This window comes from Geotrypetes seraphini, chromosome 9 (assembly GCF_902459505.1).
Source record: "Geotrypetes seraphini chromosome 9, aGeoSer1.1, whole genome shotgun sequence".
In the NCBI taxonomy this organism is placed as follows: Eukaryota; Metazoa; Chordata; class Amphibia; order Gymnophiona; family Dermophiidae; genus Geotrypetes; species Geotrypetes seraphini.
Genome location: NC_047092.1, coordinates 20,011,618 through 20,036,613, shown reverse-complemented (window position 1 = coordinate 20,036,613; position 24,996 = coordinate 20,011,618). Strand labels below are relative to the sequence as shown.

General features: G+C 44.3%; 2 protein-coding genes across 7 annotated transcripts in view; one reads left to right on the top strand and one right to left on the bottom strand.

Annotated features, from left to right (window-relative positions):
- The window catches only part of KCP (kielin cysteine rich BMP regulator), a 193,396-nt gene extending 187,512 nt beyond the window's left edge, over window positions 1-5,884 (bottom strand). For all 5 annotated transcript variants that reach the window (XM_033958835.1, XM_033958838.1, XM_033958836.1 and 2 more), the window contains exon 1: window positions 5,509-5,884. In XM_033958835.1, coding sequence (XP_033814726.1) covers window positions 5,509-5,620 — 112 coding nt within the window. In that variant the 5' untranslated portion in view covers window positions 5,621-5,884. The remainder of the gene's footprint in view (window positions 1-5,508) is intronic.
- Window positions 5,885-14,508: 8,624 nt separating this feature from the next.
- Window positions 14,509-24,996, top strand: part of LOC117366977 (cadherin-related family member 5-like) — a 50,326-nt gene continuing 39,838 nt past the window's right edge. Inside the window, exon 1 of one of the 2 annotated variants that reach the window (XM_033959103.1) lies at window positions 14,509-14,609. The gene's annotated coding sequence lies outside the window, so the exon portion shown is untranslated. The remainder of the gene's footprint in view (window positions 14,610-24,996) is intronic. The other variant, XM_033959102.1, reaches the window with a different exon arrangement.

Genomic DNA, 24,996 nt, shown 5'->3' with positions numbered 1-24,996 from the left:
AATCAGATGGGCAGTGCTGTGTCTCGCTGCAGGGTCTCCTTCCTTGGGAAGACCGTGGCTCAATCAAGTCAAACACAGCTGTGAGACAGAGTGGGAAAACAGCGCTGGCTTTTAGCAGTTTCCCAGGATAGGAAAACTCTCCCACATCTGGAATCCCAGGGCATTTTCTACAAACATCTGTCAGGGATCACGTTCTCAAGTCCCAAATCTGTAATCAAACCGGAGGAGAGTGAATCAAAGCGATGGCAAGGAGTCTTAGCAGGTAACATAGTGAAAGAGGAAGGTTTACTGAATGGGATCCATGAGGTCCACGGGAGTTAAAACGAGGATCTCTGCGGGGTCCGCGAGGTCCACATTTTACCCCCTCCCAATCCCAAAGAAAAAAGAACTCAGCAAGTGTAGAAGTTAAAACAAGGACCCTATGGAACTAAAAGCGCATGGTCTTAAAAAGAAATTGGCCATGGTGTGGGGTCCCCAGGGATCCTCGTTTTTTTAACTCCTGCGGATCTCACAGATCCACTGGAAGGGGTAAGATGAGGATATATAGGGTCAGCAGGATCCGTAAAAATTAAAACAAGGATCCCTGCAGACCCCCATGCCACGGCCGCTTTCTTTTAAAGGTTGTGTGGTAGCCATCCGTGAGGTCCGTGGTATCCTCATTTTTTATTTGTTTTAAAAATTTGTGGTCCACATATCCCACAATTCTATGCGAATTGGTGACCCATCAAATCCACGCACAATAGTGCCCTGACACATGCACTCCGACAATTGCATGCACGGACAAGTTTGCGCACTGAATGGGAGGTGAGCCCCGATGGTGGATACTATTTTGTCTTTTTGAAGGGTCTTTTTGAAGGGGGTGGGAGGGACCCCCCCCCCTCTACACATAAAAAATTCCCTTCCTTTTTAGTGTTAGGGTAAGGTTTACATATGATTATGGGAACCCTTTACATACGTGGATATCTGGACGGCCTTGATTTGCTCAGACTCCTCAGGCCCCATCCCTTGGGAGGGGCTTGAAGCGCCTCAGGTGTCTCAAGCCCCTCCCAAGGGACGGGGCCTGAGGAGTCTGAGCAAATCAGGGTCATCCAGATATCCACTTATGGTAGATTCAGGCGCCATTATCGTGCGCGCACTTGTCCGTGCGTGCAATTGTCGAGGCACATTTTTCGGGGCGCTATTGCCCTGCACAGATTTGTCGGTGCACCATGCGGATTACAACAAAACATCCAAACAAAAACACAACATACACATAACAGTTTACAAAATAAAATAAAAGCACCCTATTGAACATGAAAATACTCAAACTCAGGAAGGGACAATGCCTGTGACAATACGTTCCACCTTCAGCAGCATTAATGAAAACCTACTAGCAGCTCATAGTTTATAAACGTGCACAAAAACAGTAGTTTTCAGCCCTTTCCTGAACTTGCGTTTACTGAGAAAGGTTAGACATCTCTTTCATCATTGACATTTTTCCATATTAGTTCAGTCAATTATATTATCTCGTCTCGATTATTCTAATGTCATCTACCTCAGTATCACAAAAACCTGTCTTCACAGATTGCAACTGATTCAAAACACTGCTGCGAAATTGATCTTTGAGAAACGTAAATTTGATCACGTGACTCTGTTGCTCCAGAGTCTCCATTGGCTCCTGGTTTATTTTAGAGTTCAATTTAAATGTGCTTGTATTGTTTTTAAAATCCTAAATGGTATCTTTACTCCTCTCCTTCCTTTATCTTGGAACGTTTACAGATTTTCCTTTGCAAGAGGTAATCAACAATTTAAATTATCTCTTCCTTCCAAGAAAGGGATTAAAGGAGTCAAGATTTTCATTCAATCTTTGACTTTTAAGCTTTCTCAACTTTGGAATGATCTCCCACTCCTTTTAAGGAGTTCTGGTTCACTTCAACTTTTTCGTAAATCTTTAAAAACCATTTTATTTGCTAAACACTTTGAAAATTAATCTTCCGAAACTTAGTCTCATTCCTCATGGGCTATATTTGTTAAGTTAACTATTGTACACCGAGTCAAGCTTTCTTGGATTGATGTCTCGGTATATAAAACCAAGCCTTAGATTAGATTAGATTAGAACTGTAATTCACTAGGAGCTTGTCTAAGCTCTAATGGTAGCCGATTCCAACAGACGGGGCCCTGCACAGATGACATTGTCTTACGATCACTCGACCATCTCACTGTACTCAGAGGGGGCACTTCTAAACAGAACTTGCCCTTTGAACGTAAGTTCCGTGACGGCTGTTAAAAGTGAAGCGCCGAGCGCCGTGCCGCAGGACTATCTTCATGCAGCAGTTTGAATATTACGTGAATTCAATCTATTTCAAAATTCTTATGCCCAAAATCACTAAATATTCTTATCCACTCTTTGGTAATTTCAAAAATAGACTATTGTAATGCTCTCTTTAAAGGAATATCATTAAATGAAATTAAACGTCTCCAAATTATTCAAAATGTCTCCATTAAACTCATAACCAAATCTAGAAAATTTGACCACGTTACACCTCTTCTAAAAAATGCGCATTGGCTCCCAGTTATTCATCGGATAACATATAAACTCTGTTTGCTTACCTTTAAAACTCTTCTCAACAAAACTCCAGCATTTATATATAAGTCATTAATTCCGTATCATCCAAGCAGAACTTTAAGATCCAATGAACAACATTTATTAACTATTCCTTCGCTTAAGATCTAGACGGCAATTTATTTTTTCAGTGACTGCCCCACAGACTTGGAATTCCCTCCCAATTTATTTGCGAAAGGAGCAGGATCTAGGAAAATTTAAAAGTAATCTAAAAACATTTCTTTTTAAAGATGCCTTTAGTGCTTAATACACTAATTCCTAGGCCATAGACTATACTGTATTAAACTATGTTTTTACTTGTCTTCCTCTTGTACTTTTCCTCTGTATTGCTTTACTATATCGAATTGTATTTCATAATCCCTTTTTACCTTATATTCCCCAAATGATGTTTTAGTTTTTAACCCAATGTTATTATTTAAAGTATGTATTGTATTATTATTATTTTTTTTAAATAATGAATGTATTTTAAATTGTTCATCGCTTTGTAATATGATTAAGCGATTAATCAAGAGAATTATTAAACTTGAAACTTGAATGCCTCAGTCGTATGTATGGCCTTGATAACTACTACATCAAACAAACACGGATCAATGACCACCACCATTTTTACAAAAAAACTCTTGTAGGTGTCTTCTTTGGGCTTCAGACATGCCAATCGGTCACCACATTATCCGTGGTTCCCCATAGCCAAAAAGTGGGGAACCACGGATAATGTGGTGACCGATTGGCATGTCTGAAGCCCAAAGAAGACACCTACAAGAGTTTTTTTGAAAAAATGGTGGCAGTTTGAATATTAAGCATAACCAAGGCAAATCCATGCAGGTCCATCAGAGATAAACTGAAATTACAAACCGCAGCTGTCAAAACCGAAGGGAGCAGATTTTTAAGGGTGTGCAGTTAAGATCCGCAAGGTCCACAGGGTCCGCATTTTACCCAATCCCCCAATTACTTAACGGACAGACCTAGCGCTAATTAGGAATGGACATCTTTGAACGGCCTTTATAAAAGGGCATTTGGGGACGTGTCTGCCAAGACTGTGGAACCCCAAGTGTTAAAGCTTCAGTCGGGTTGCAAACATAGGAGCCGGCTCTGTGGGTGTTTAAACACCCGCAATACTGAACACACTCCTTGACTATGTCCATGGAGAGGAAATTCTCATAGGGTTAGCAACCCCCAATAATTTTGAAAAGTTGGTTCCTATGCTTGCAAACTGCTTTCATTGGACAGAGTAAAGGACATCCATTCCTTTATTGCCATAGGAGCCGACTTCAGGGGTTCGCTAAACTCAATGCAACAAATTACCCCTCCCTGAACAATAAAGGAGAAGATTGCGAGGGGATTTGATAGAGACTTTTAAAATATTAAAAGGATTTGATAAAATAGACCAGGAAACAGCATTACTAACATTTTCGGAGGTGACACGGACACGGGGTCATAGCCTGAAACTGAGTGGCGGCAGGTTTAGGACAAAGGTTAGGAAGTTCTGTTTCACACAGCGAGTGGTTGGCGCTCGGAACGCTCTCCCGGAGGAGGTTGTGGCGGAAACTACTGTTCCGAGATTCAAGCGCAAGTTGGATGCACACCTTCTGGCAAATCATATTGAGGGATACGGGTAATCCCGGTCTCCAAAAAGGAGTACCTAAATGGGCCACCGCGTGCGCGGATCGCCAGACAAGATCTGGTGAAGGCATTTCTTATGTTCTTATGCTCAATGGTGAGCATTGGCACTTATATTTTTAACCACGGATATGGGACTGTCAGATCAAGAGAGAGTTCATCGCCCTTGCATCAATTTGAAGGATGCTCTGGGTTCAGATCTTCAGGGAAATGCTTTAAGGTGTGTGTGTGGGGGGGGGGGGGGGATGGTTTGAGATAGAGAGAATCAAATTAATACAAACCAGGAGAACAGATTAACAACTATCAATAAGATCCACAGAGAAGGTTAATCTATTGAAAACAACAAACCATTAATTCTAATGGTGATATTATAGTTAGTGAATAAATGAAGGAAAAGATCTCAGAGTTGCCACTCCCAGGATAATATTGTTATTGTCCAAAAGGGAATTGTGGCATGTGGTTTCTTTCATTGATCAAAAAACCTTCATTTTTAATTCTTATGTTATATTCAAAATTTTTTATTTTAAAACATTGTTGTAGATATTACCACTCAAAACTAGTTAACTCGTTATAATCGAAGAATATTTATCTAATATTATCTAGTATTATTTTTTATATATATTTTTGCTACATGATAACACCCGTTTGCCTAGTATTACCCTGAGGAAGCCGCATGAGCGCGGCGAAACGGGTCCCCGTTGGTTGGATACACGGGTTTCTTACGGCTAGATGAATCCGCCGTTATTTACTGCATCATGTTAAAAAGATAAGTGCCAGTTTAAGGCCTGTTCATGATGTTCTATCTTTGCTATTTTGCACAGCCTATTTAAAATTTCTATTTTTGCTATCTTGCTATTTTGCACAGCCTATTTAAAATTGATAAGCTGGATTAGCACGAGTCACTTTAAGAAATGTTTGCACTTTAGGCATTTTTTGCACAGTAAAAGATTGAAAAAATTAAAAAATCAAAAATATATATAAAATTAGATAAATATTCTTCGATTATAACGAGTTAACTAGTTTTGAGTGGTAATATCTACAACAATGTTTTAAAATAAAAAATTTTGAATATAACATAAGAATTAAAAATGAAGGTTTTTTGATCAATGAAAGAAACCACATGCCACAATTCCCTTTTGGACAATAACAATATTATCCTGGGAGTGGCAACTCTGAGATCTTTTCCTTCATTTATTCACTAACTATAATATCACCATTAGAATTAATGGTTTGTTGTTTTCAATAGATTAACCTTCTTTGAGATAGAGAGAGTCAAGCCACAGACTTACCATTATCATCAAAATAATTCAGAGGCAGATCCAAATTCCCGGTCTCCAGACTCAAGAGCAGCCCAGGACCCAGCAACGCCTGGGTTACCAGCATCGAACGCAGCCAAGACATCGCCTTCCTTACCAGGCTCAGGAGAAAGAAAACTCAGCCCGTAAACTACCACCCCACAAACAAGGCTAGCAATGAGAAACAGCAACTCTCACGAAATATCTACATTTTTTTTTAAAGTTACCAAAAAAAAACAAAAGTTCTGAAAAATTGCTCTGAGGGACTCATGCAGCTTCCACCCCCTTCCCTGGGCTTTTCCTGCAGCCCTGAAAGATGGAAAGGGGTCTCTGCACTCCCCCAGCTCTCCTCTTTTGGACTGGGATCTCTTCTTGGTAAAAGGTGCACCCACCCCCCCCCTACCCCCTTCCAAGAAAGAGAAAGCTGCAGATGTAATAGGAGCCTTGTCTGGTGGGTGGGAGTAAAAGCCAGCAATGGATTTCAGTTTAATGAGTTGCTTTTCCAAACTTCAGTGCTTCTCAATTCCCCTCCTGGAAGCACACCATGCCAGTGGAGTTTTTGGGATAGCACAATGAATATGCATGAGATCATTTGCACATACTGCAGAGCCATAGTATTCAAATTTAGCTCCAGCATATTCATTGCGGAATTCCGGGAAAGGTGTTTCTCCAGGAGAGACTTGAGAAGCACTGGGGGAGGGAGGAGGGGGTGGGGTTAGTTGCTGTCATCCGAGGCAATAGAGCAAAGCGACTTGTCCAAAGGCAAAAGGAGCATCATGGATAAACTGAGAAGGAGCTGTGTTAGTACATTTGAATGAAGAGAAATACAAGGAGAGGCAGAATTTGAACCCTGGTTCTTGACCCACTGCTGTGCTTCTGAAGTCCTGCATGCATTATTATTTTTTTTTTTTACTGAGGGAGGGGCTCAGTCAGGCAGCAAAAGTAAGTAGCTTAAGGTGGAATCCATTGAAAAGGTAAACCTGAAAATGCAAATGAGGCTAAACATATTTGGGTGACTCCCAAAAATTCCATCTAAAATCCTAACTGAGCCCCACAATCAGTGCAAGGGTAGTAGACACCCTAGGCCAAGGGTAGGAAACTCCGGTCCTCGAGAGCCGTATTCCAGTCGGGTTTTCAGGATTTCCTCAATGAATATTCATTGAAGCAGTGCCTGCACATAGATCTCATGCAGATTCATTGGGGAAATCCTGAAAACCCGACTGGAATACGGCTCTCAAGGACCGGAGTTCCCTACCCCTGCCCTAGGCCTTTGCAACCCTTCACCAGTCACAAGTGAAGGTAATAGGGAAGCTCATCTTCCTTCCCCCCTGATCTTTCCATCTCCCTCACCTCCAATCTGTGTCAACTTTGCAATGGAGACAGATTTTTTTTTTTTAAAGGAATACTGTGAAAGAAACAAAAAAGTTTATTTTCTAAATTCAGAAAATTTGTCAAGACAAACTAATGCTGTGCCTTTAATCCAGTGGTTCCCAACCCCGTCCTGGAGGACCACCAGGCCAGTTGGGTTTTCAGGATAGCCCTAATGAATATGCATGATTTGCATATAATGGAGGTGCCAGGCATGCAAATCTGCTCCATGCATATTCATTAGGGGTATCCTGAAAACCCGACTGGCCTGGTGGTCCTCCAGGACAGGGTTGGGAACCACTGCCTTAATCATTCACGATCATGTAAATTCCCAAATACCTCTGTTTTGTTCCTGGAAGTAGAGAATGACACGGGGAAAAAAAATTTATCACCGTTCCCACCCCGTCCCCGTGAGCTCATCCCCATCCTTGCCTGGTCCCCGTCACTGCGAGCTCAGTCCCCGGCCCCGCCCTGTAAACTGTCAGATCCCATCCGCACAAGCCTCGAATAGTTATGATTTTATACTGAACTTATTTTATTAAAGTATAAAAAGAGACATTTTTCTGTATAATTGTCATTTTAGAAACACAAATAATACAGAGCAAGGATCAACAAAACTCCTGTCTCCCCCTCCCTTTCACAAATATCCCCTCCACTATTGTGAAAACTGAATAAACCAAATTACTACAGAATGCTACATAGAAAAAATCAAGCTGACAGAATACTTTAGTCACACATGGCAAGAATAATGTTAGGGGAGAGCAACTAGGGCAACTGCCCCCTGGTCAGAGAGAGAGAGAGCCCTAAGCCAGCTGGAAGCTAAAGAAGCACAGCCTGGGCTTTGCAGTCCCCAGTTATGTCTAATACCAGCTCTAGCAGGATACATATTTCAAATCTGAAATATTCTAATCGCAAAATATAAAATAAAATAATTTTTCTACTTTTTGTTGTCTGGTAATTTTATTCTTCAAATCACGTTGCTTTCAGGTTTTGGTTTTGGGTTTCTTCTGTCTTCATTGTGGCATGGCTGGCTCCTGAAGGTAAAATAGGCCCAAGAGGAGCTGGGGAGGTGATGCCGAGTCTGACAGAGGCACAATGTTTTTTACCACAGGAGCAAGACTTTTCACCGCTCCCACGGGGTGGTAAAAGGTCATGTCCCCATTCCTGCAGTAAACCAGTTGCAGATGTCTCCATTCCTGCGGATTTACTGCGGTGAGCACGATTTACCGCGGTAAACGGTCCCCGTGTCATTCTCTACCTGGAAGTTCTGGTCAGCTCTCCTGTTTATCTTTGTTAGGGTTACCAGATTTTCCTGAAGGAAAACCTGGACCCAGGGTCACGCCCCCCAGGCTCACCCAGTTCCACCTGCGTCATGCCCTGTCACACCCCCAGCCCCACCCCTTAACATATTCATGTGTCGGGACAGCATCCGCGCATGCAACGCAATGATGTCGCACAGATGCAACGTAATAACGTCACACGTGTGCGTGTGACTTCACCATGTTGCGGCCGCGCATTTGCAGATGCTGGGTTTTGAAAAGCCGTCCAGACCCCCAGACTTGTCCTGAAAAGGAAGACATGTCAGAGGAAATCCGGACGTCTTGTAACCCAATTTTTGTATGCTGTTAGGATTTCTCATTTCCGATAAATCATAGTCCTGTAATAAGTACAGTGGTGCCTCATACAACGAACTTAATTGGTTCCAGGAGCAAGTTTGTTATGCGAAAAGTTCGTTATGTGAAATGCGTTTTCCCATAACAATACATGTTAAAAAAAAAATTCGTTCTGTAGCATAAAATATGCTAAGATGACATAAAAAAAAGATAAATTTTTTGTTATTATTTTTATTTAGATACATCTAAAAACATAATTGTTTTTTAAAACAACACACATTTTTTAAATTTAAAGACAGACTAAGTAGAGTCTAATTTTACAGTGAGAGAGGACAGAGTCTCAGCGGCAAAAACTGGGACTTAACTGTTCATTTTTTTTTTTTTCTAGCATCGGGGAAGCGGCGAGAGTAGCTCCGCCCCCCCCAACGCATCAGCAGTAGACGCCGGGCCCCTGCGAGCCGACGGTCCGCCACTGCACAGGGAGCCAGGCGGAGAGAGGGCAGTTAAGCGCAGTGCCTGCGCGGAAGGATGCAGCTCGGGCGACTTCGTTGTGTGAAACGAAGTTCGTTGTGGGAAGCAAGACATGAAGTTCGTTGTGCGCAGCGTTCGCTGTGCGAGGCGTTCGTTATGCGAGGCACCACTGTACCTTATCTTGTAACTCTCCTGGTAATGTCTTTTGTAATCTGCCTAGAGCTGCAAGGTTAAGGCAGAATAAAAGTCACTAATGTAATAATTTAAAGTAAATTCTACAGGGGGCTGATGCAAAAATTTGGAGAAATTAAGGTGGCAACTCTTTGGCCTCTATCAAAATTTGGCATTGAAGGCCAAATGCTTAGGTTTAGACTATTTCACGTCCTCCCCTCCCCAGCTTACCTACTGGTGACCAGCATAGTAGGTCAGTGGTTCCAGCACAGCAGTTCCTCAATTTTTTGTATGTTTGTAAGTTGTTGCTTGAGAATTAATTATGTATGTTTATATTGTACTCCACCTAGATTTGTGGTGCAGTGGTTAGAGCTACAGCCTCAGCACCCTGAGGTTGTGGGTTCAAATCCCTTGTGACCCTGGGCAAGTCACTTAATCCCCCCATGGCCCCAGGTACATTAGATAGATTGTGAGCCCGCCGGGACAGACAGGGAAAAATGCTTGAGGACCTGAATGTAAAGCACTTTGGATATAAATGGTATATAAATAAATAATAAAATAAAAATAACATTTTTAAAATAAATAAATAAAATGGCCCTAGTGCCGCACTCACCCCTTCTACAGTCAATGGCTCCAGCGCACCCTCTACTTGTCAATGGCAACTCTCAATGGCTCAAGCGCAGCACTCTCTCAACTGTCAATGACTCCAGCGCAGCAGCAGCACTCTGTTAGTGGTAACTGTCAATGGCTCCAGTGCAGCACTCTCTCAATTCTCAATGGCAGCTGTCAATGGCTCCAGCGCAGCATTCTGTCAATGACAACTGTCAATGGCTCCAGTACAGCACTCTCTCAATTCTTAATGGCAACTGTCAATGGATCCAGCGCAGCACTGTGTCAATGGCAACTGTCAATGGCTCCAGCGCAGCACTCTGTCAATGGCAACTGTCAATGGCTCCAGCGCAGCACACTCTCAACTGTCAATGGCAATTGTCAATGGCTCCAGCGCAGCCCTCTAACTGTCAATGGCAACTGTCAATGGCTCCAACGCAGCACTCTCTCAACTGTCAATGGCTCCAGCGTAGCAGCAGCACTCTAACTGTCAGTGGCAACTGTCAATGGCTCCAGCGCAGCCCTCTCTCAACTGTCAATGGATCCAGTGCAGCACTCTCTCAACTCTCAGTGGCAACTGTCAATGGCTCCAGCGCAGCCCTCTCTCAACTGTCAATGGCTCCAGTGCAGCACTCTCTCAATGGCAACTGTCAATGGCTCCAGTGCAGCACTCTCTCAATGGCAACTGTCAATGGCTCCAGTGCAGCACTCTCTCAACTCTCAATGGCAACTGTCAATGGCTCCAGTGCAGCACTCTCAACTGTCAATGGCTCCAGTGCAGTATTCTCTCAACTGTCAATGGCAACTGTCAATGGCTCCAGCACAGCACTCTCTCAACTGTCCATGGCTCCAGTGCAGCACTTTCTCAACTGTCAATGGCTCCAGTGCAGAACTCTCTCAACTCTCAGTGGCAACTGTCAATGGCTCCAGCACAGCCCTCTCTCAACTGTCAATGGCTCCAGTGCAGCACTCTCTCAACTCTCAATAGCAACTGTAAATGGCTCCAGCGCAGCCCTCTCTCAACTGTCAATGGCTCCAATGCAGCCCTCTCTCAACTATCAATTGCTCCAGTGCAGCACTCTATCAATGGCAACTGTCAATGGCTCCAGTGCAGCACTCTCTCAACTCTCAATGGCAACTGTCAATGGCTCCAGCGCAGCACTCTCAACTGTCAATGGCTCCAGTGCAGTATTCTCTCAACTGTCAATGGCAACTGTCAATGGCTCCAGTGCAGCACTCTTAACTGTCAATGGCTCCAGTGTAGCACTTTCTCAACTGTCAATGGCTCCAGCGCAGCACTTTCTGAACTGTCAATAGCAACTGTCAATGGCTCTAGTGCAGCACTCCCTCAACTGTCAATGGCTCCAGTGCAGTACTCTCTCAACTGTCAATGTGAACTGTCAATGGCTCCAGCGCAGCCCTCTCACAACTGTCAATGGCAACTGTCAATGGCTCTAGTGCAGCACTCCCTCAACTGTCAATGGCTCCAGTGCAGCACTCTCTCAACTATCAATGGCAACTGTCAATGGCTCCAGTGCAGCACTTTCTCAACTGGCAATGACTCCAGCGCAGCACTCTCTCAACTGTCAATGGCAACTGTCAATAACTCTAGTGCAGCACTCCCTCAACTGTCAATGGCTCCAGTGCAGCACTCTCTCAACTATCAATGGCAACTGTCAATGGCTCCAGTGCAGCACTTTCTCAACTGGCAATGGCTCCAGTGCAGCACTCTCGCAACTGTCAATGGCAACTGTCAATGGCTCCAGTGCAGCACTTTCTCAGCTGTCAATGCCAACTGTCAATGACTCTAGTGCAGCACTCTCTCAACTGTCAATGCCAACTGTCAATGGCTCTAGTGCAGCACTCTCTCAACTGTCAATGGCAACTGTCAATGGCAACTGTCAATGACTAGTTCAGCACTCTCTCAACTGTCAATGGCAACTGTCAATGACTCTAGTGCAGCACTCTCTCAACTGTCAATGCCAACTGTCAATGACTCTAGTGCAGCTCTCTCTCAATTGTCAATGGCAACTGTCAATGGCTCTAGTGCAGCACTCTCTCAGCTGTCAATGGCAACTGTCAATGACTCTAGTGCAGCACTCTCTCAACTGTCAATGGCAACTGTCAATGGCTCTAGTGCAGCACTCTCTCAACTGTAAGTGGCTCCAGTGCAAATCTTGCTTGCAGTAATCAGCATTTAAAAAACTTCTGACCTCTGTATGCTGAATATTGAAGAGATAGATTCTTCAGGTGGGGGGCGAAGAAGAGTTAGAATACATTGCATCATCAGATGGCCTTCATTTGACTACATTTTTAGAAACTTCACAACAGGATGAATCTACGTTTTTTGCATGCCTTGTACTGCCAAGCTATTGTTAGTTATGTTCATGCAAGTCGTGGAATCTGTTGCTGTTGGATGTGATCAAGGCAACCAATATAGTGGAATTCAGAAGAGGATTAGACAAGTTCCTGGAGGAAAAGGCCATAATTGGGGTGAATTGGGAGAGCCATTGCTCATCCCTGGAAATGAAATATGGGAAATAGATCTACTTTGGGGGGGGATCTACCATCTTCATGGACTGGCCACTGTTGGTGACAGGATTCTGGGCTCAAGGCCCTTCGTCTGACTCTCCATGGCCATTTTTATGTTTTTATGGGATGGGGTCCACCTACCGCCAGTCAGGGGGTGACAAGGAAAGGAGAAGCTATTAGAGAAGAGGTACTGCTGGTCAAAAGAGAAGGGGGTGAAGGAGGCAAATGTAGCACAATGAGTTGGGGGGAGGAGAGGACTGCCTGAGAAAGGAATGGTGGGAAGGAACAAGGAAAATGCAGGCCATGAACTGGGGGAGGGCAAGAGAAGGGAAGTAGTGGGAGGGGGGGAGAAAAAGAGGGGCATGGGAGAGGATCCAAGGGGGAGGCTGAATAGGAGGGGAGAGAGATAAGAGAGTGCTGCGCGGGAGTTGCCTCCAGAGGGACAGCTCTGCCTGTGCCATCAAAGGAGAAAGTGCTGGGCCACAGCAGTCACTCATATGTGAAACGCAAGGGCATTATTCTGGATATTCGCCCTGGGCACAGACAAAAAACTTGCCCCACCCCACCTCCCTTCATGTCCCAAACGTTTAAGGGCAGATAAGGATCATCTTCCTGCTGATAGCTAAACTTTCAAGCTCCTTTCACATTTGTTTGGAGGAGGGCGTTGGGGGAAGCAGAGAGATTTTTCTGCTGCTCTTTATTTTAAGGTTTTTAGATGGGTGCTGGGAGGGAAGTCATAATGCCGTTCTACAGATCCATGGTGAGACCCCCATCTGGAATAATGTGTACAATTCTGGAGGCCGCATTATCAAAAAGAGGTGCGGAGAGTTGAGTCGGTTCAGCGAATGGCCACCAGGATGGTCTCAGGACTCAAGGATCTCCCGTATGAGGAACGACTGGGTAAGTTGCAGCTGTACTCACTCGAGGAACGCAGAGAGAGGGGAGACATGATCGAGACGTTCAAATATGTCACGGGCCGTATCGAGGTGGAAGAGGATCTCTTTTTCCTTAAAGGACCCAAGGCTATAAGAGGGCATCCGTTGAAAATCAGGAGTGGGAAAATTCATGGCGACACCAGAAAATATTTCTTCACCGAAAGTGTGGCTGACCGCTGGAATAATCTTCCACAACAGGTAATTGAGGCCAGTAGCGTGCCAGATTTTAAGAAAAGATGGGATTGGCATGTGGGATCTCTTCATGGAGGTAGTTAGGGGGTGGGCCATTAGTGTGGGCAGACTAGATGGGCCGTGGCCCTTTTCTGCCGTCATTTTCTATGTTTCTAACTTGGAACTGGCTAGGCGGCTTATTATTATTTTTTCTTTATTTCTTTTAGTTCTAACTTGCAGGAATAGGGCAGGAAAAGAACTCGCGGGGATGGGTAAATGAGTTCCTGTGGGGACGGAGAAAAATTTGTCCCCGTGTCATTCTCTACTTGGGAGAACAGTATAGAGCATTGAATGAATAAACAAATAGTGTGAAAAGTTTCAGCCTCTGATAACTAGAGCCGGTATTGTGACATCATAATGCCTCATTCCACCAATAAGAGCCAACCTCACCAGTGATGTCACAATGGCTTGATAGTCCTGCACTTTATTTTAAGGTTTTTAGATGGGTGCTGGGAAGGAGAAAAACACAAAAGGAACTTGGAACTGGCTAGGCGGCTTATTATTATTTTTTATTTCTTTCTTTCAGTTCTAACTGCAGATTCTATATTAGATAATTGCAATGTATAGGAGGCTGGACTGTTTGTTATTCTGTAGTTCATGTTCCTTCTCTGCTTTGCCTTCACAATGTGGATGTAACTTGTTCCAAGTTGTATAAATAACATTAAAAAAAATGGTTGCTGGCAAAGAAATGCACTAGTGAATCACAGCAAGTACAGGTTTATCCAGCTGTTGCGTTCATATGTATCCAGATGTTTCCCTTTACCGTCTTTTCATGGAGCGTGACCTTTGCATTCTAATCATACAGTCATGGCCATCCTCTGTCATTCCTGTCGACGACAACCCCGATGTAGCATTTGAAACCACAGAACCTGCCTCTGCCTTCTTTCCACTCAGCCCTTATCTGTGAAGTTTTATGAAATTCCTCTTTGGCCGAACTCTTGCATTTGGAGGCAGTGGCCAGGCTCCCATCTAGACCACGAATGACCTCGCATAGGACGGGACATACTTGGTTAATGGAGGGTGCATGATGCCAAGTAGGACGTCGTGTTTCCTTCGGAATGTGAGATCATTTATCATTGAGACACTCCCAGTGATTAGGGGAATTGCAGAGAAGCAACTGGAAAAAAAAATGCCATACCTGCTGTAGCCGAGAGGTACTAAAAAGGTATCAAGTTCTGTTTGCTTTTTCTCTGCATTTATTAATCTTGTATCTCTGCTCTATGCAAAGGGAGCCCTGTGGAAAGAGAAACACTGTGCTTATTGTACAGTAGAGAACGACATGGGGACAATTTTTTTCTCCCTTGCTGTCCCATTCCTGTAAGCTTTGCCTTAACCGCACAAGCCTCAAACACTTATGATTTTAAAGTGTTTGAGGCTTGTGCAGATGAGGACAGAGCTTAGGCATTGGTGGAATGAGGCATTATGACATCACAATCTGAGCCCTAGAATGTTGCTACTTATGATTTTAAAATGTTTGAGGCTTGTGCAGATGAGGACGGAGCTTAGGCATTGGTGGAATGAGGCATTATGACATCACAATCTGAGCTCTAGAATGTTGCTACTTATGATTTGAAAGTGTTTGAGGCTTGTGCAGATGAAGACGGAGCTTAGGCATTGGTGGAATGAGGCATTATGACATCACAATCTGAGCTCTAGAATGTTGCTACTTAGGATTTTAAAGTGTTTGAGGCTTGTGCAGATGAGGGCGGAGCTCAGGCATTGGTGGAATGAGGCATTATGACATCACAATGTCAGCTCTGGCGCCAGAAGTGGATTTTGAAGTGGAGGGTGAGCCAGAGGAGCACTGATGTGGACGATTTTATGCTTATGAAGCTGTGAATTTTGATACCCCTGACGCAGCACAACAACGCGAAATGGGAGGTTCCCCGTTGGGTTTCCTAGCTGCTTTGCCCAGGATCGTGAGTTTTGAAGTGCCTGGAGAACGGCAGCAGCTAAGTGGTTTTTCTTTTCATGGGCCTCTTTGCACGGGTCAGGACTGTTGTGCTTTTGTGTCCCTCGTCCACAGTTTCACGTTTGGGGTTGTGTACCCCGGGTTCTATTGGACATTTTCTCTGCAGGCTACTATAGTGTTTTTTGCCTTGCAGTTTTTGTGTGGATGCAGGAGTGTTTGGAGAAATGGAGTTTTTGGCCAAATGAAACTGAACTGAGGCTTTTTCTCCACTTCTTTTTCAAATTTTTTTGTTGGGTTTGGTCTCCTGCTGGTTTAACACTTGTGCTGTATGAGTGTGTGTGAAAGGCCTTGTAGTGTTGCAGTGGGTGTACCTTTGGTCCATATGGGGTTGTGTGGTAATTAGAATAGTGGTTTATAGCTGACCCTTATCCTTAGTTTAGGTGTGTAATGGCTTCTACATGGCCCATGGTCTCCGTCATAAAGCATATGGGAACAGGCTTAAAGATCTCAATATGGAAGACAGGCAGGAGAAAGGAGATGTGATTTGTGATAGAGACATTTAAATATCTCTGTGATATAAATGGACAGGAGACGAACCTCTTTCAACTGAAAGGAAGCTCTGGAATGAGGGTACATAGTATGAAGGTGAAAGGGGACAGACTCAGGAGCTCTAGCGTACCATGGGTGGGGCGGTGGGGCACTCTGCTCCAGGTTCAGGCAGTGTGTGTGTGTGCCCCTGTGATGTCAATATCCTGTTCCAGGGCAGGGGGGGGACCAGCAGAATTGATGGCCGCATGCATGTGGACTACAGCTCTGTGACCGCTTCACACGCACCCATATTACTTGGAGGAGAGGGGGGTGCTCTGCCCTGGGTGACCACCAAGCCAGGTAAGCTACTGCTCAGGAATAACCTGAGGAAATACTTATTTGGAGAAAGGGGGCTGAACTCGTGGAGGTGATGGAGACAAAATCCGTATCTCAATTTAAGAAAGTTTGGGACAAGTACATAGGTTCTCCAAGAGAGACAAAGGGATAGCAGAGGGTATGGAAAGGCAGACTGGATGGGCTAGATGATCATTAGCTCTGTCATTTTCTGTATTTCTCTCCTCCCCCCATAGCCATCTACTCTGGGCTATGTTTGTGCAGCTTTCTTTGCCCATGGCAAACACTGATCTCTCACACATATACAAGGATCCCTTTCCCACACTTCTTCCTACTTCCTAGCTTCTTCTATCCCCTCAAATGTTTGTTTTCTCCAAGGTAACAAAAGAGGTTTAAAATAGTGATGAAACACTGGCAGGCCCATCCTGTTCAGAAGACTTAGGCCTCGTTCTGCTGATAAGATTCTCCTACATAGCAGTTTAATCCAGTCAGGAAAAGAAAAAGCAGGGTTTAAAAAAGGTTTGGATAATTTCCTAAAAGAGAAGTCCATAGGCCATTATTGAGATGGCTTGGAGAGATCCACTGCTTATTCCTAGGATAAACAGAATGAAATCTATTTTACTATTTGGGATCTAGCTAGGTACTTGGGACCTGGGTTGGCCACTGTTGGAAACATGATACTGGGCTTGATGGACCTTCAGTCTGTCCCAGTAAGGCAACTCTTATGTTCTTAAGCTGTTTATTCATGGTGATACAGTATAATACTAAAACCATGGGGGGGAGGGGATTCTTCTATAAAGGCAAAAGGGCCACAGTGTGTCCAGGCTTTCAAGAAGGGGGGTTGGGGAGCCTTCTGGAGCCAACAGAGTGAAACAGAAACTCATCCTTCCCCATAGATAAAGCTTCCAGGGTCGTACCAAGGGCTGGTGCCAATGCTGTGGCCACAAGGGAGGTGAGGACACCAAAATTGTTCCCATCATTTGTCTCCTATACTTCACCACAGCACAATGGATGGGGAGGAAGGGGCACTAGAGGGGGGGGGGGGTGTTGCATGAAGTGTGACCCCATGGTCCAGAAAGCTGGATCCTCTTTGGAAGTCCACATCTCTAGCCTGCTGCACAAAGAGCGAGAGGGTGCTCCAGGTCCCAGTGCAAAAATCAGATGTTTCTTCTTAAACATGATTTTCTTTTCTACAGTTTTACATATGAATGCCTTTTTTTCTTCCCCTTCTCCCCGGCAGGAAAATGGTTGTGGTAAAAGCGGATAGCATAGCTGGTTTTAAGAAAGGTTTGGACAAATTCCTGGAGGAAAAGTCCATAGTCTGTTATTAAGACATGGGGGAAGCCTCTGCTTACCCTGGATCGGTAGCATGGAATGTTGCTACTCTTTGGAATTCTAGAATCGTGCTACTCTTTGGGGATTCCACATGGAATGTTGCTACTCTTTGGGATTCTAGAATCGTGCTACTCTTTGGGGATTCCGCATGGAATGTTGCTACTCTTTGGGATTCTAGAATCTTGCTACTCTTTGGGGATTCCGCATGGAATGTTGCTACTCTTAGGGATTCTAGAATCTTGCTACTCTTTGGGGATTCCGCAGGGAATGTTGCTACTCTTTGGGATTCTAGAATCTTGCTACTCTTTGGGGATTCCGCATGGAATGTTGCTACTCTTTGGAATTCTAGAATCGTGCTACTCTTTGGGGATTCCGCATGGAATGTTGCTACTCTTTGGGATTCTAGAATCTTGCTACTCTTTGGGGATTCCGCATGGAATGTTGCTACTCTTTGGGATTCTAGAATCGTGCTACTCTTTGGGGATTCCGCATGGAATGTTGCTACTCTTTGGGATTCTAGAATCTTGCTACTCTTTGGGGATTCCGCATGGAATGTTGCTACTCTTAGGGATTCTAGAATCTTGCTACTCTTTGGGGATTCCGCAGGGAATGTTGCTACTCTTTGGGATTCTAGAATCTTGCTACTCTTTGGGGATTCCGCATGGAATGTTGCTACTCTTTGGAATTCTAGAATCGTGCTACTCTTTGGGGATTCCGCATGGAATGTTGCTACTCTTTGGGATTCTAGAATCTTGCTACTCTTTGGGGATTCCGCATGGAATGTTGCTACTCTTTGGGATTCTAGAATCTTGCTACTCTTTGGGGATTCTATATGGAATGTTGCTACTCTTTAGGTTTTTGCCAGGTACTAGTGACCTGGATTGGCCACCGTGAGAACGGGCTACTGGGCTTGATGAGCCATTGGTCTGACCCAGTAAGGCTATTCTTATGTAAGGGCACTGGAAGGCAGTGTGGCCCTGATTCTAGAGGAAAGAAGGGAGGCAGAGGTGTATATTCAGTGCTAGCACTGAAAATATACATTGATTCTGGAAGTCTCCCTGTGTAGGGGAGAAAGTGTGGCACAGTGGTTAGAGCTACAGCCTCAGCAAATGAGTTCAAACCCACACTGCTCCTTATGACCCTGGGCAACTCACTCAATCCCCCCAATCCCCCCATTACCCAAGGACAGACAGGGAAAAATGCTTGAGTACCTGAATAAATTCATGTAAATATTCTGAGCTCCCCTGGGAGAATAGTATAGAAATTGAATGAATATTGAATGAATTGAATAAATAAATACTGTGAAAAGCTTCAGCCTCTGATAACCAGAGCTGCTATTGTGACATCATAATGCCTCATTCCACCAATGCCTAAGAGCCAACCTCAACAGTGATGTCACAAGGCTTGATTGTCCTATACTTTTACAACATTTTGATTTCTAGAGTGGCACGGCGGTTAAAGCTACAGCTTCAGCCCCCCTGGGAGAATAGTATAGAAAATTGAATAAATAAATCAGTACAGCTCTTTAAAATCAACTTCTGACAGCTGAAAGCACAAAACAAATACAGACAGATGCTGACTCCCAAGCAGTGTTTGGGCACTCATCCATCCCTATTCTGTGCGGCACCTAAGCTTCTTTCACTCAATCCTATTAGCAAAGAGATAAGTTACATCAGTTAACTAGGAAGAAGGATGAGAGCTGCAGTGACCTTCTCTGTACACACAAATATGGACTCACATAAAACAGGACGATCCAAACACACAAAGAAACACAGACACACTGCAACAATCCCTATTAATATTAATATGCTCCATTACACCTTGAAAACCCATCATTATTGCTACATTCTTTGGGCCATTTTCTACGTACCCAAAACATCAGTGCCAACTAGAGCAGTAATTAGCATGATTCTTTGAAAGATGCGCACACCTTCTAAAATCACGCTAAGCGCCAGTGCATGTTCCAACTTTTAAACGAACCCTTATAGGCCAAGGAAAACCAGATCTAAATCCCTCTGCTAAACATGTGCAGGCATCGGGCAAATTTATGTGCACTTAGTTCTAGCAGTGCCCACGAGCTGCCCATGCTCCTCCCCTGGCCACACCCCCTTTTCAGATTCACGCACTAGGGGCTAGATTCACTAAGCAAACCGATCGTGTACCGATTGGTTTGCGAGCCCTTTGCCACCCGATTTCCCTCCTGCAGTATTCACTGACCTGGTTTGCAATCCGATTCCGATCCGCGCATGCAAATGAGGGGAACTGCATGCAAAGTAGGCAGGGACGCGATTCACCAAACAAATTTGCCGATTCGACTGAGCTGGCCGATCAACCCAAAAAGTGTCTGCTGAGGACCAGCCGCTGAAGCCCTTTCCGACTGTCTTCTGCCACCCTGCTCTCAGCCCTGTCAGCCCCGATCTCCTGCTTCCCCGATCTGCTTGCCTGCCCTGACTGTAGCTGCCCTCATCGCCTGACTGCCCCGATATGCCTGCCTGCCCTGACACTGCCCTCATCGCCTGACTGCCCCGATCTGCCTGCCTGCCCTGACACTGACCTCATCACCTGCCGGCCCCGACACTGCCCTCATCACCTGCCTGCCCCGACTCTCCCACCCTTCCCCACAGTGTAAGCCTGTGGTTTTAACCCACAGGCTTTAAGCGGGTTAAAACCATGGGCTGTAAAAAAAGTTTTTTAAAAAGTGCCAGGCCGGAGGTCCAGCCATGCACAGACCATCTAAAGATGGTCTGTGCATGAGCGGGGATCGTTATAGAGGCATCCATGCCGGCAGATGGAGTCGTTCCTTCGATCGTCCCCATCTACATGTTGCAGTTTGTGAATTCGTCGGACCTGCCCGGAATAAATCTAGCCCTAGATTTGATACGCAGCACTTTTTAGAATACGCCTACCAAACTCTATGTGTAATTTCTAATTAGTGCCCATTAGAGGTAATTATGAGGTGTTAATTGCCAGGTGATGATTAGGCTTATTAAACAATTAAGTTGTGCACACAAATCAGATTGGGGGGGTTTCCTGTGCACCTGTCATGTCACTTATAATAATCTATACCTGAAAAACCTGTCACTCATAATGATGCTATGTCCATTTAAAAAAATATATATTTATCACGTTTCCATTATTTATCAAGCATTTACCTCTTGTACAGAAAGAATAGATAAAGTCACATTACTTTTAAAGAAATCATAAGGAAATAGACTAACCCTTCTCATGTCCACAATATTTAGATACAAAATTACAACAAGCAGTTTAAGGAACTTCTAGAATATTCTAGATACCATTATTTCCTCTGGGGAAATTTGCTTTGATATATGAACGCTTTGGAATGAATTATGCTCGCAAACCAAGGTACCACTGTGTATCTTCTTGACCTTGTTCTAAGATTTGTTCGTCTTGTACTTTAGTTGGCATAAACCTATGCAAAGGAAGGGATTGATTCTTCTGGTACCATCAGGACTTCCAAGAAATATCTCTTTATAAGCCCTCCAGCAACATGGAAGTACCTAATATACATGCCTGAGTGTATACCTGAGCTACTAGAGGAAAAGTGATGAGCTAGATCCAAATGTAGGGCTTCTTTTACTAAACCAGGCTGAGAAAGAAATATAATGAAGAAATGGTTTCTATAATTGCATTGGATATTATTATTCTGGAACATATGGGGTTTTTTTTTAAGTTCAATCAGTTTTATTAGCATTAACGATTGGATTGTTTGAACATAAGAACATAAGAAATGCCTCTGCTGGGTCAGACCCGAGGTCCATCGTGCCCAGCAGTCCGCTCACGTGGTGGCCCAGCAGGTCCAGGACCTGTGCAGTAATCTTCTATCTATACCCCTCTATCTTCTTTTCCAGTAGGAATTTGTCTAATCCTTTCTTGAAGCCCAGTACCGTACTCTGCCCAATCACGTCCTCTGGAAGCGCATTCCAGGTGTCCACCACACGTTGGGTAAAAAAGAACTTCCTAGTATTTGTTTTGAATCTGTCTCCTATCAACTTTTCCGAGTGCCCTCTTGTTCTTTTATTATTCGAGAGTTTGAAGAATCTGTCCCTCTCCACTCTCTCTATGCCCTTCATGATCTTATAAGTCTCTATCATATCCCCTCTAAGTCTTCTCTTCTCCAGGGAAAATAGACCCAGCTTCTCCATTTTGCATTTCATTTTGCATCATACTGAGCAGCTGACTAAATAGCACAAAACTTGAATAAAAATAAGAGCGCTGAATTTTTGGACATGACCATCATATGGTTCAGTGGTCTCAAACTCGTGGCCCGCTAAGTACTATTTTGAGGCCCTCGGTATGTTTATCATAATCACAAAAGTAAAATAAAACAGTTTCTTGATCATCTGTCTCTTTAGCTATAAATGACAATATTATTATTAAGACTTAGCCAAAAGGAAAGATTTATAAACTATAAAGAGTTTTTACCTCATGCAAAATTGTCATTTCTTTAATAAGATATTAACTCTTTTTTTTCTGAGGCCCTCCAAATACCTACAAATCCAAAATGTGGCCCTGCAAATGTTTGAGTTTGAGACCACTGATGTTATGCCTGGAATATTCAATAAGAGAAAAGGCTGAGTCATCATAAAGCTCAGATAAGTGGATTGTTTTTTCCGTTCATCTATGTTTTTTAATGTTTGGTCAATGTCCTATACAGTATACTATGTAAAATGCAATTTGGGAATATTGTGATGTTGTGATGGTCCCTAAATCGATAGCTTCCATGTCTGTATGGTTGGAGCACTGAATGCGTGAAGGTTTATATTTAAAATAAAATAAAGAATATTGAAATTTTATATTTGATTAGAGATTTCATAGAAGTTTCTACCGCAGGCCGGCGAGTTAAATGCTCCGATGCTCATAGGAATTCTGAGTTGGCGGTAGAAACCTCTACCAGCATTTAGTAAAAGCCAGTGTAAATAAATTCCACAATTTTTTGACTACTGCTTCTCCCTAGAAAAGGAGATACTAGGCACTTCCTTTATGCAGGACAAGGGTTGGCCCTGCCTCTTTTCAGGGTATTTCTAGATGTGTCACTAGGTGAAGCTATGGTCAGTTTTAGGGCAGGGAAATAAGGTACTCCCCCCCTCCCACCTTTGCACCAGCCTATGCAGTACGGGAGGGATGAATCTGTATCAGGCAGAAAAATACCAAAAAAGCACAATTGGCTTTAAGAACTGGAATGTAGGGCATGTGTTGTGTTTCAGCCATGTGTCAAGGGTCAAGAAAATCCAAATAAAACTTACTGCATATTAAATTATTAATATTAGACATAAACATTCGCACAAATAAATATATTACAACAAATAAAATCACAAGGAGAATAATAAATTACAGCAAGCAAAGTCGCAAGTAAAAATCTTACACCACATTAAATTTTGCATAAACATAAAAATAAATTATGAAATATAAATAAGCAACATATATATGTATATATATATAGGTGTCAGGCAGGATATGGGAAGCTAAATCAAGTGAGACCCGATGATGATGGTGGAAGTGAACTGCCATTATTCTATGCCCCCCCCCATCATCACTACACGTCTGCTAAAACTGACACCACTCCAGGAGCATGAACATGATACATGTTAGACCTCAAGTGCCAGCTCTGTGGGTGCTTCATTTTTTACAAGGAAGGGTAATTTGAGGTGTGTTTAGCGTGCTCAGTTATGCCCAGGCCCTGCTAACAGATGAGTATCATATGGTGGAGAGGAAGGAAAGGAGGATAAGGGTTTGATGAGGAGGGGGGCCAGTGGTACACATGCGGGTTGATCTATCCTGTGCCCCATATGCTCCAAGGGTCAGCTCTGGTCAGAGAATCTCATGGCAGGAAGCCCTGTCTTCTTGGTAGTGAAAAGCAATCCGATTACTGCATGCTGTTCTCAGGAGGGGATTATTGGAGTCACCTTCGGTGGCCTGGAGGAGGATGAAGCTAAACTGCAGCCAACACACAGGAATCAGCTCCCTCTATCCCCCCCCCCAATCCATCTACCTTGGTAACTGCCCTTTAATTATTCTCTGTGCTCTGGAAAGTGTCTCGGAAGTCTCCGACCTGTCAGTCCCAGCCCAGGGCACTTCTGAGCAGCCTGACGCACGATTAGGAGCAGGATTATCGGACAGTAACGGGAGTTTAGAAGAAAAAAGTTAGACACCCTTGGCCTGAATAAAGAAAAAGAAAATGAGGGTTCAGCTGGAGAAAATCTGCAGTAATCTGGATCTTTGATTCTGGCGCATCGCCCTGAGGTCTTTTAGACGCTGTGCTGAAAGATAGCCAAAGGTATGACGTGCTACTTTGTAATGATACTGTGATTAGATTATATCGTAGAGAGAAGCAGCTTTTCATCACTTAAGATTGCTCTTATATTTGAATTGGACTTCACAGTTCTGACAGCATCGAGATCTCAGAATTTTGCTGGTGTAGCAAGGGTGAAAAGGGAAATTCTACAAGATGCACATAAAGTTGGCGGCCAATAATCCTATATAATAAAACCCTAGCCGCGCATGTGCACTCCTATCTGCGTGCTTCCATGATCCGTAGGTCTGTGGCCGCAGGAGTGCGCATGCGCAAGTCCCCAGCCTTACACCTACCTACACTCGCCGGCAGGACTCGCCGCCAGCGCTGGATTCCCTGCTCTACAAAGACGGGGGTCGTAGGAGGCCCGAAATCGCCCGAACTCACAGCCACATACCGGCACAAACCTCCCTCCAGCGTTGGCAGCCGCAGCACGCTAAATAGGCTGCTTCGCGGCTTTCTACTGCCGGTGAGTCTCCTGCTGGTGACATCATCAGTGATGAGACAGAGGGACTCAACTGCAGAAGAAAGCTGCGAAGCAGCCTGTTTAGTGTGCTGCGGCTGCCAACGCTGGAGGGAGGTTTGTTAAGGTCATGTTGCATGGGAGGGAGACATAAGAGAGTCACCGGGGGTTGGGCTGTGAGGGTAGAGAAGCGTCTGCCTCGGGTGCTTCAGGCAGCAGCAGGGTTTACAATTCGTTGCTGTTGCCGGCTTCAGGCCTTCCTCTCTGGCGGGTCCTGCCTAAGGACCCGCCAGAGAGGAAGACCTGAAGCCGGCAAAAGCAATGAATTGCGAATGCTGCTGCTGCCCCATGAAGTTCAAGAAGGAAAGGGAGCAGAGGGGGAGAGAATGGCTTGGAGGGAAGAAGACATGGCAGAGCATGGAGGGAAGGAGGAAGGTATGCCAGACTAAGGGAAAAGGAAGGGGGAAAGGAAGGAGGAGATGCCATATGGAACAGAGAGAGAGAGAGAGGGAGGACACTGGATGGAAAGAGAAGAGAGAGCAGTGAATGGAAAGGCCAAGACAGAGGGTGAAAAGTAGATGGAAGGGGTAGAGAGAGGCAGACAGACACTGAATGGAAGTGTGGGGGACAGGGGGAGCAGACGTTGGAAG